Here is an 11,910-nt window from a genome sequence, read left to right on the forward strand (position 1 = left end):
ATGAGGGCAATGAATGTACAAATGCGCTTTACACAATTGATGTATGTATAGAATGTGATGGGAGTTGTATGAGCCCCTAATAAAATGATTTAAAAAAAAAGAGTTGCAGTCTCTGAAACGCACAGGAGCAGTTTTGCCATGTTCTGTAGGGTCACTATGAGTTGCAATCGACTTGATGGAAGTGGGATAGGATTTCTAAGACTGTAAATCTTTATGAAAGCAGTCTGTCTCTTGGAGACTCCCATGGAGCAGCTGGTGGGTCTGAATCAATAATCTTTTGGTTAGCCCACTATGTTTAACCCACTACATCACCAGGGAGCTAGTCCAAGGCAAAGGGGATTTCTTGAATCTTCTACCTCTACCATTTTGAGTGAGGGTTGGGGCTTAGGGAAAGAGAAGCAGCAGGGCCTGGTTTCTGGGGTCAGGGTACAGGAAGATCCTACTCTTTGGATGTAGTCAGCCTTTGCAAGATCTGAACCCTATTGGGACCAAAGGACACACTTTGCTGATAGGAATAGGCCTAGATTCATAGTGCTGCTGTTTTAGAAACACCATAATTGGGTGGCTTTTAAAAATCAGAAGTATATTCTCTGACAGTTCAGGAGACTGCTGTCATTGTTAGGTGCCCTCAACTTGGATTCAACCCCTGCTGTTGTGGTTGTTGGGGGCCATTGAGTCTGTTCCAAGCCATTGCGACCCTATGCACAACAGAACAAAACACTGCCTGGTCCTGCACCACCCTCACAATTGTTCTAATGTTTGAGCCCCTTGTTGCAACCACTCAGTCAATCCTTCTTGCTGAAGGCCTTCTTTTGCTGACCTTCAACTTTACCAAGCATGATGTCCTTCCAGGGTCTGGTCTCTCCTGACATGTCCCACGTTCCTGAGACAAAGTCTTGCCACCCTAGCCTCAAAGTCGCAATCTGGCTGGACTCCTTCCATGATAGATTTTATTGTGCTTTTGGCAATCCATGGTACTTTCAATATTCTTCACAAGCACCATAACTCAAACTCATCAATTCTTCTTTAGTCTTCCTTTTTCAGTGTTCAACATTCACATACACATGAGACCATGGAAAATACAATGCTTGGGTCAGATGCACCTTAGTTCTACAAATAACATCCTCGCTTTTCAAAACTTCAGGGAGGTCTTGTAAAGCAGATTTACCCAAAGCAACACATTGTTGGATCTCTTGACTGATGTTTCCATGAACATTGATGGTGGATCCTAGTAAGACAAAATTCTTGACAACGTCAACCTTTTCTCCACTTATCATGATGTTACCTATTGGTCCAGTTGTGAGGATTTGGGTCCTCTTTACATTGAGTTGTAATCCATCTTGAAGGCTGCAAACCTTGATCTTCATCAGCAAGTACTTCAAGTCTTCCTCACTGTCATCTGGCAAGATTGTGTCATCTGCATATCGCAGCCTTCCAATCCTGATGCTGCATTCTTCTTCGTATAAGCAAGCTTGTCTGATGATTTGCTCAGCATATAGATTGAGTACATATGTTGAAAGGATACAACCCTGACACACACCTTTGCTGATTTTAAACCATGCAGCATCCCCTTGTTCTGTTTGCACAACTGCCTCTTGATCTAGGCACAGGTTCCCCATGGCACAATGAAGCCTTCTGTAATTCCCCTTCTTCTCAAGGCTATCCGTATTTTGTTAGGATCCACGCAGTTGAGTGCCTTGTGTAAACATCTTTCTGGTATTCTCTGCTTTGAGCCAAGATCTATCTGACATCAGCAATGTCTGATTTCTACATCCTTTTCTGAATCCATCTCGAACCAACCTCTGGCAATTCTCTTTCAATATACCACTGCAATTGCTGTTGGATGATTTTCAGCAACACATTACTTGCATGTGATATTAATGGCATTGTTCTGTAGGTTGACATACATTATGTCACCTTTCTTTGGAATCGATGCAAATATGGATCTCTTTAAGTCAGTTGGCCAACTAGCTACCTTCCAAATTTCCTAGCATACATGGGTAAGTGCCTCCAGTGCTTTTATCAACTCATTGAAACATTCCAATGGGTATTCCATAAATTCCTGGAGTCTTGTTTTGGTCTAATACTTTCAGTACAGTTTGAACTTCTGCCTTCAGTATTATTGGTTCTAGTTCACATGCTACCTCCTGGCATGATGGAATGTTGACTACTGTATATACTTGTGTATAAGCCTAATTTTTCAGCACATTTTTAATGCAGTTTTTGTGGTAAAACTAGGTGCCTTGGCTGATATTCGGGTCGGCTTACACTCAAGTATATATGGTAGTTCTTTTGGGTACACTGGCTCTGTGTATTCTTTCCACCTTCTTTTGATGCTTCCTGCATCATTCAATAGTTTGCCCATTGAATCCTTTTTATTGAAACTTGAGGCTTGATTTTTTTCCCTTGAATTCTTTGAGTGTAAGATTTCCTGAGTGTCTTCTCCCTTCTTTGGTTTTCTAACTCTAGGTCTGTGCCCATTTCATTATAATATTTTACTTTGTCTCCTTGAGATGCCCTTTCAAAGTTCCTGATCAGGGCTGCGACTTCATCATTTCTTCCCTTTGACTTAGGCACAAGCTCCAGAGTCTCTTCTGACATCCGCTTTGATTTTTTTTCTTGTTTTCTTATTGACCTTTTGCTTCATGAACCATGTTCTCGATGTTCTTTCACAGTTCAGCAGCTGCAATGGGTTTGGTTTAATGATTGCTGCTGTTGGGGCAAAGGGCAACTCGGTGTTTGGGAAAGACAAGATCACAGGACCTGCAGCTGCCAGCTTCCAACCTTGCAGCCAAGCTCCTTCAAAGGGGGTGTGGAGGGGAGGGCTGCTTTCCATTTATGCGGAGGGCGGCCATCACGGTTTGCTTAGTGCCAGATCCACAGCTCAGTGCAGTCATTCCCAGAGAAGAGCCACAAAAACACGTGCTGTAAGACCCTGCTCCACGGGACGACATTACGATTCATCTTCTAGAAGTCTGCGCCTTTGCTCTTCATTGGTTTCTGGGACATCTGGGGAGATTGTGGAGATAACTTTGCAGGTGAGGAGCCGTCAAAAAAAAAAAAAAAAGGTTATCATGATTTGCCACAGCCCTCCACTGGGGTAAGAAAAATCAAAGTACTTTTATTGAGTTGTGTGCAGAATCACGGGCAGAGATGCCGGGGGCAAAGAAATAGCTTCAATTTAAAAATAAAAATGTATACTGTTATCTACTGTTTAAAGGACAATTTGTTACATATTATAAGAAAGTTCTTGGAGGTTTATATGGCCCATCTGATAAGTGAATGGAAAGGGATTTGGGTACTTTCTTGAACAGGTAGATGACTAGAGCTAGAACCGAACCTTCCAGAAAGGTTGTCTGTCCATGTAGCATAGCACTTACTGGGTGGAGACACTGTGCACCTGTTACCTTATTTAATTAATCTGGTTTAATCCAATGATTGGCAGCGTTTTCCCTGAAGGGCCAAGAAAGGCACACACACTTAAAGGCAGAGAAGAACTATATCAATGAATAAAGACTAAATGTATTGGCAATTTAAATAATTTTCTTAAATCGACAGTAAATATTTTATGTCTAATGCTACTCCCATTTATTTAGAGAGAATTTGATAAATTTAGAGAGAATTTGATAATTTATGTCTTGGTTTGGGTGTGTGTGCACTCCCTTTTGAATTTATGCTTACGTACAGGAACCTGTGAGCTGGTTTGTGTGCCTACATCTTCTGATTTTATGTTAATACACTCACATACGTATTTAGCAGCAACAACGGAAACTCACTGCTGTCAAGTCTCTTCTAAATCATAGTAACCCTGGTACCCAGGAGACCTGCCCCATAGAATTTCTGTGATTGCACATTTTTATGGACATAGACTACCACATCTTTCTTCTATTGAGAAGCTGGGGAACTCAAAACACTAGCCTGTTGGCTAATCAGCCAACTACTTTAGCCACTGTATCCCCAACGTTCCTACCTATCGTGTAGATTTATGAAGTGGGATTTGGGTCATACCTTGGAATTGTAGCATCATGATAGGTCCTGTTGTATGTTACTTTCCCCTTTTGCTGGACATTGGGGTTCTTGGGCTCAGTCCTTTCTGATGTCTGTATGGCTTTATCAAATTCTCTCTAAATTTCTTTTCTTTTCATTGGCTAACTTGACGCCTCTAGAACAACTAGATTAAACGTCCTGAAGCTCAACGGCAAGGACTTTGCTCACTGCCTAAGACTGCCAGCTTGCAGTGGGGACATCAGATTTCCCGGAGAATCTCTCTCCATATCGCTGCATTCAGACTTTGACAGCTATCTGAGTCGATCAGGGACACATCTGAGTATTGAGAAATGAAAACCAGCACCATGTGTTGAAAAGAAAATTCCCATTTCATTCCGTTTCCCCACTGAATGCCCTAGGTACCTCTGTTGGAAATCAATTGGCCATAAATAAACCATCTATGTCTCAACCATTCTATTCCACTGATCTATTTGTCTGTGATGCCCGAGATTTGGGCTCAGCTCCTAGCCAATGAACCTCAAGCACAGCCACCATCAGCCTTCAGAGGCTTATGCGCTACTCTCACGTTGAACAGGTTTCAACGGAACTTCCAGAATAAGACATTCTAGCGGGGAAAAGATCTGGTGATGTGCTTCTATGTGATTTTAGGAGCGCAGGATTGGAGGAACTCCATCTTGGCAAAAGCAGAACTCTTGCTTTGTCATTCCTCCTTGCTGATCAGTTAAACATTAGTTAAACCTTAGTCAAGACACAAGCATGCATCGGATATAATTTATGAAATCTAGTTAGTAATATTAAACCTGGGTCAGTTCAATATGTACCACAGGTAACAAATATACGACTGGAAGGCAAAAAGCTAATTAAGAGAAATAACGGTGTGGCGGGGGGCCGGGGGTGGGGTGGGAAGATGAGACACACAGACATGCTCTGTACTTCCCGAATCATTTTCTGAAACTTCAAACTTCTGGCTCTAGGAAACCGTCTATTTGTAACGGCAGAGTTATTCTGCTCTGGACTGGAGCAGGGCCGCTCACACTGCCTTTTCCTCAGTGGCCAGTTTCAATGCAATGTTGTCTCTGAACACTTCCTCCATGTCTCCATTTGAAGTATTTCCTCCTCCTCCAAACGACACAGCTTCTAAGGAATCACTGTGTGTGTGTGTGTGTGTGTGTGTGTGTGTGTGTGTGTGTGTGCAGTTGAAATGCTAAGAGCCAGTTGTTTGGGTAATCACCATATGATGGCATGAGTTAGACGTATAAAATGCTATTCTTATACGTCCTAGTTATTTCTATGGCATCTCACGTGATACAAATAGTTCACATAGTTGGCTCCTAAACAATATGGTGGAGGTTCCAACCTACCGACCTCAGAAGAAAGGCCTGGCAATATACTTTCAATAATCCAGCCATTGAAACCCCTATGGAGCACAACTGCACTCAAACACATGGTCTCAACATGACTTGAAATTAGGAATCATTCATCTCAATTTCCCCCCAAACAGATTGATTTGTTCTTCCGGCAGTCCACAAATTCACAAAACCAAACTCACTGACAGGCGGTCAGTTCTGACTCATAGTGACCCTGCAGGACAGTGTAGAACTGCCCCCTGTGAGTTCTGAGACTGGAACTTTTGACGGCAATAGAATGCCCATCTTGCTCTCACAAAGCAGCTGGTAGTGTCGAACTGCTGGCCTTCCCACCAAGTCCATTGGCAGTCCATGCTATGTGTTCAATATTCAATATTGATACATCAATCAAATGCATCAATTCTTCTCTGGCCTTCCTTATCCATCACCCAGATGCATGTGAGGTAGTGAAGTCCCATGTGTTGGGTCAGGAACACCTTAGTCCTCAAAATGATATCTTTAACCATGTAAAAATCCCCCACATTAAAATAGCTCCTTCAAAACAATGCGCGCTTCACTGTACCCTACAAATAACTTAGTCGTTTCTACTAGATATCATTGTTAATTGTAGTCAGATTTTATTTCGCTTACTAATTATGGGTGCCGACAGGAGAGGGGTCATGTCTTTTACATGTTATTGGATACTCAAACCCCTAACACTGAGAGTATCTCAAAATAAGAACTCAAAAGAAATATTGAATAAATAAATGGATAGATGAATGGATGGAAGAAGGATCAATGGATAGATGGATGGACACTCAGTTTTCCAACTGGTTCACAGAAATCTCATTCATTTTTAATGAAGCAGGCTAGGAGGTATTCTGGTGGTCACCATTACAAACAATATCCCACAAATAATATGCCTTAAGGGTAAACAAAAAACCACACAAATGCAATTGTTACTAATAGAATCAAGAGAGTCACTGAAAACAACTTAATTTTAAAAGATTCTGTAGGTATTTTAAAAGTATGCTTGTTAATCTAAAAATGAAACCAATGACTAGAATTAGCATAAGTATAAATAAGGAAGGTAATAGAAAATTTGGGGAAAGACCCCTTGTGCTTTCTACCAGTCTTGTTCTTCCATGAAGTTGTTGAGGACTTTTGGGAAGGTGATGAGAGTAAAGGGGATCTGAAGATCTGGCCTTTAGCATGTAACTCGCTCCTCTTGTTCCTAAGTCTCCTTTGGCTCTTCTCATTCTTCCTTGTTTCTTGGTCTTCCTCTTAGGCTGAAGTGTCCTTCATGATGCTCACACTGCAAGGAGCCCAGATGCTGCAGATGCTGGAGAATGCCTTGAGGAAGAGCCTTCCTGAATCCTTAAAGGTGAGAATGGGAAATCCTAAAGGGAGCAAGAAATAGCAATTTCTATAAAAGGGAAGGAAAAGAGACTACCATTTACTGAATAGCTCTTCTGTGCCAGGTATTAGCCATGCTTCTCACGTATGTCTATTATCTCTCTACAAGATAAGAAGACCTTGTGGTACAGCAGTTGTTGCTTTCTGATTTTTTGAACGGGGCTATCATGAGGGTGTTAGGTAGTATCTCATTGTTTTAATTTGCATTTCCTTTATGGCTAATGATTGGAAACATTTTCTCATTTATTTATTGGTAATTTGGATTTCCGCCCTTGGGAAACTTCTAGGCAGGTCTTTTGCCCACGTCCTGGGAGGGTTCTTTGTTTTTTTCTTGTTGTAGAGTAGCAGAGTACTGTATATTTTAGTAATAAGGCCTTTGTCTGATGTGTCATTGCTGAAGAGATTTTCCCAGTGTGTGGGCTTTCTTATTACTGTCTTGGCAAAATCAGTATATCCCTCTTGTCGATTTGTGCCTCCTCTGTGCTTGTGTCCTTCCCTATTTCCAATATCCTGTGTATTCCCAGCACCAGAGTTCTTAAGTTTGTCCCAATTCCCTCATTGATGGCCCTAATAGTTTGGGGTTTTATCCGAGGTCTGTGATCCATTTTTTCAAGCACTATTTGTTGAAAAGGGTGTGTGATTCCCATTTGATACTTTTGGGGCCCTTATCAAAGATCAGTTGTCTGTATGCTAATGTTTTTATTTCTGGATTTTCTGTTCTTTTCCATTGGCCTGAGTATCTGTCATTATACCAATAGCATGCTGTTTTGACCATTGGAGTTGTATAATGAGTGTTAAAGTCATGTAAAGCAAGCCCTTCTACTTTGATCTTCTTCTTGAGGAGTTCTCTGCTGATTCTGGGCTTCTTCCCACTCCATATGAAGTTAGTAGTTAGTTTTTCTTAAGCCTTGAAAAAAGATGTTGGTATGTGTATCAGGATAGCATTAAATGTATATAGTGCCCTGGTAGGATTGACATCTTTACTATGTTGAGTCTTCTGATCCATGAGCATGGGATATTCTTCCATTTGTGGAGGTCACTTTAGGTTTCTTGTAATAGTGTTCTGTAGTTTTCCTCATACAAATCTTTTGATTTTTTTGTTAGGTATATCGCTAGATATTTAAATGTGTGCTTTGCTATTGTGAACGGTACTACCTTTTTAATCTCCTCTTCCATGATCTTGTCCAATGTATATAGCAATCCTATATACTTCTGTTTGTGGATCTTGTATCCTGCCACTCTGTCATATTCCTCTGTCACTTCCAGCACTCCTCTTGTAGAGCTTTGGGGGTTTTCAATATATAAAATCATATCATCTGACATTAATGATAGTTTCACCTCTTCTTTCCCCAGATGAATTCCTTTAATCTCTTTCCTTTGCCTATGTTATTAGCTAGGACTTCCAGTGCGATGCTAAATAAAAGAGGAGATAAAGGGCATCCTTGTCTGGTCCCTCTTTTCAGTGGGAATGTTTTTGTCTTTTCTCCATGTACTACTACATTGGCTGTTGGTTTTTTATAAATGGCTTGTATTATATTGAGGGAACTTCCTATTGCCTCCCACAGTGCTTCACATAGCCTAAGGCAATCCCACCGGCCCTCCCCACACTCCACACTGCTGGGGGAATCTCTGCCCAACTTCCAGGTCGCTCTTGCCCACTAACACAATTCCACCCAACATCCGCAGCTCTCTACACCAAAGCAGGCATCCCCACCTGCCCTCTGAGACACTTCCGCTGTAGCAGGCACCCCTACATACCCTCCAAGGCACTCTGAGCCACTGCTGGTCACACTGGCCACACTGCCATGGCTTCCTGTGAGATCATCTAGCTCAGCTCCATTCTCCTGGGCCTACAACCACCCGACCAGTATCCCCTCAGAGGGCCATCCAACTTGTCTTCCAAATAACAGAATACTGGTTGGCTAGGGAAAGAGTGAAACCACAGGGGGATAAAGTGGTATCCCAAACCCCCAGTGCTGTTAGCTGCAGGCAGTCCGAAGAAGCATTCCTACGAGTCTCCCAAAGGGAGAGCCCAGTGCTCTTTGACTCTCTGAAAAATGGGCTCTGAGCTCCTCTAAAACAACATGCAGACAGCCACCAGCCCCAACAACCTCAACGAAAAACAGGAGAAACAAAAGGCAATGTTGGAAGAAGTCCTATGCACACCTAATGATGTGCATAGAAGAAGCAGTCATTGATCTACCACAGAGAGGAATGCCCAACTGTGCGGGAAAGAGAGAGAGAGAGAGAAAAAAAAAAAGTAAAGAAATAGATGAGCCCCGGTCGCCTAACCAAGGGGCTGGACGGGGTTAAACCCTGGCCAAAGGCAGCATCAAGCTGTGGCTGTGCTGAAGTAAAGCCCTTTGGCTGGCCAAATTACCCCGGCACCTGCCGCAACTGTGGTGGGGCTAAAACTAAGCCCCAGCCAGCCTCCTCAGTGGTAAGCCAAAAGCCCACTGCACTTCATAACCTATTGATCTGCATCTACTTAGCTTTATGATGCTCCTCCTGTTACCTGTAAGAATGGAGTTTCCCTCTCAGTGCCTCTCCTGTGCTGATTTCTGCGGAATTCCTCTAGTGTATGTTACTGAGTCACCCTCTTGCAGGAACTTTGGACACTTTTATTCATGTAAAATGTTGATGCTTTTAAAAGTTGTTATTTCAAGTGTATACATATTTCTTTTATTAAAATCATTTTATTGGGGGCTCATACAATTCTTATCTCACTAGATGTGTAATGTAATTCTTAAAAATTTGGGGTGGGGGGTGGGGAGCTTCTCTCATTTGGGGCAAAACAAGTGCTATATAATGATTATTTTACCCAGATGCCTTTTTTGACTCCTTTCTAGCATACATTTTCATGAATTCTTAGAGATAATTAGTGTTCTAATCAAATATGAGGCACTTTGCCATCCCACCATAACGTGCCAACCCTCCTACTTTTTTGGGATGCTGCAGGTTTATGGAACCGTCTTCCATATGAACCGGGGAAATCCTTTCAAGCTAAAGGCCCTAGTGGACAAGTGGCCAGATTTTAATACAGTGATAATCCACCCTGAGGAGCAGGTAAGCTACCAGATGTGGAATGAGTGTGCTTTTGTGTTTCTACGTGCTGAATGCCTATGATGTGCCTGGCAATATGGTAGATCCTGGGACTACAGGAATTGTCATTGTATGGAGATCAAGTCCCTGTCCTGAAGTCTAGAATGAAGGAAGAGGCAGATAAACCAATACATAGCAGTGCGGTGTGAGATATGGAAGAACAGAAGATGTAAAAGATATAAAACTACCCAGGAGAAAGCTGATTAAAATTATATGTGGTTGAAGTTACACAAGAGCTGTTAGGACATTTCTTCTTCTTTTAGTTTTTAACTTTTTGGGGGTTGGGAATTAGATTAAGGTTTATAGAGCAGATCATCAGTTTTATACCCCAAAATTCATGGACATTTTATTTAATTCATTGATTGCAATCCACTCAATTTATCATCCCTACTTTTCTTTCTCCCTGTGTTTCTTGTTTCCATCTCTCCTTTTCTAACCCAACCCTCTAAACTTAGACCTTGGGTAAATAGGCCCATCTCATATGATTGATGAGTTCTTCTTCCTCTTCTTCTCCTCCTCCTCCTCCTTTATTTTTTACCACAAGTGTGGGCTCAGTCCTAAACCGGAAGATTGATTAAGGGGTCCAACGTGTCTCTTTCCAACCAACAAGATTAGTCTCCTTTATAACTTTGATTAGGGACATCTCTTGATAGAAGCTTCATCTGAACTTGATTTTGGAGTTAAACATATTTTTGTCAGACTGAACAGGAAAATGAAGCACTTTAATCAGAAGAAATAGGAAGAACAAAGATCAGAAGTAAAACCACCTGGTGAGTTGGATGAAAATAAAGACCAAAATTACATCACTAGAATTTGCATATATTTTGGTTAAACACTTTTTAAACTAGTGAGATGAAATTGGCTATAGTTAAGAGACAGATTTTTCAAACCATTTTAAAATATAAAGTTAAAATATGAATGTAGAAATAAGCTCCCCTCTGCAGCTCAATTTTCAGCCACACAATAGGCAAGATTCTAAGGGAAACAATAATACTAGGACAGTTGTCACATTAGAATAAGCAACGAATTGAGATCAAAAGCGCAACATTTATCCAAGAATAAAGTTAAGAAGGGTTAGGAAAAAGGAGGAGTGGAAACAGGAGACAAAGGGTGGAAGTGGGGTAAGTGATGTTTTATTGTGAGAATTGCAATCAATCAGATGGAAAAAAATGTGTTTGAATTGTTGCATGGAGAATTGATCTGCTCTATAAACCTTCACTCAATTCACAATAAAAAGTTTCAAAATAGTAATACGATGCCTCTGATACAGATGAAACTATTCTTAAATTACTGACTAACGTCTCTGCTATCGGGTCCGTTCTGACTCAGAGTGAGCCTCAGAGCAAAGTGCGACCGCCCCTGCGGCTTTCCAAGACTGGAACTCTTTTTGTTGCTGGTGTTTGGCTGTAACTCTTGATGGGAGTGAGAATCCCTGTCTTTCTCTTCGCCGAGCAGCTGGTGGTTTCCAACTGCTAACCTTGTAGTTAGCAGCCCAACTCGTAATGACCATGCCACCAGGGGTCCGCAGAATGAAATATCGATCTTTTATTTTAACTGTGCTTTAGAGAAAAATGTATCGGTATCATAGCTGACTTGTGAATGTGTACATATATATACATATATATATATATTTGCAATATTATTTAACTATATTACAGTAATTGTGGTAATATTTTCTCTGTCTTCTCTATCCCAATATTTCCATTTCTAATATAATACTTTTTTTTAAAACTGGATAAACAAGTCGGAGGAGAAAACAACGGGACCAATGGTTCCAGGGGGATATGACAGAGGGGGAGGCAGGGGAAAGAAAGTAGGTGTTAACAAACCCAGGGAAAGGAAACAAGAAGTGATCTAAAATCAAAGGTGAGGAGGGAGTAAGAGGCCATGGTAGGGCTTGATCAAGGGTAATGTAACCGAGAAGAATTACTGAAATCTAAATGAAGGCTGAGCATGATAGTGGGACAAGAGGAAAGGGAAAGGAAATAGAAGAAAGAACTAGGAGGCAAAGGGCATTTATAGAGGTCTAAATACAGCC

General features: G+C 41.4%; 1 protein-coding gene across 1 annotated transcript in view; it reads left to right on the forward strand.

Annotated features, from left to right (window-relative positions):
• Window positions 1–2,814: 2,814 nt before the first annotated feature.
• The window catches only part of LOC101657783 (glycine N-acyltransferase-like), a 19,504-nt gene continuing 10,408 nt past the window's right edge, over window positions 2,815–11,910 (forward strand). The window contains exons 1-3 of the mRNA XM_045297053.1: window positions 2,815–3,038; window positions 6,643–6,738; window positions 9,729–9,893. Coding sequence (XP_045152988.1) covers window positions 6,658–6,738; window positions 9,729–9,893 — 246 coding nt within the window. The 5' untranslated portion in view covers window positions 2,815–3,038; window positions 6,643–6,657. The remainder of the gene's footprint in view (window positions 3,039–6,642; window positions 6,739–9,728; window positions 9,894–11,910) is intronic.

Source organism: Echinops telfairi, unplaced genomic scaffold (assembly GCF_000313985.2).
Source record: "Echinops telfairi isolate 266 unplaced genomic scaffold, ASM31398v2 ScPeMD7_7416;HRSCAF=8454, whole genome shotgun sequence".
Classification (NCBI taxonomy): domain Eukaryota; kingdom Metazoa; phylum Chordata; class Mammalia; order Afrosoricida; family Tenrecidae; genus Echinops; species Echinops telfairi.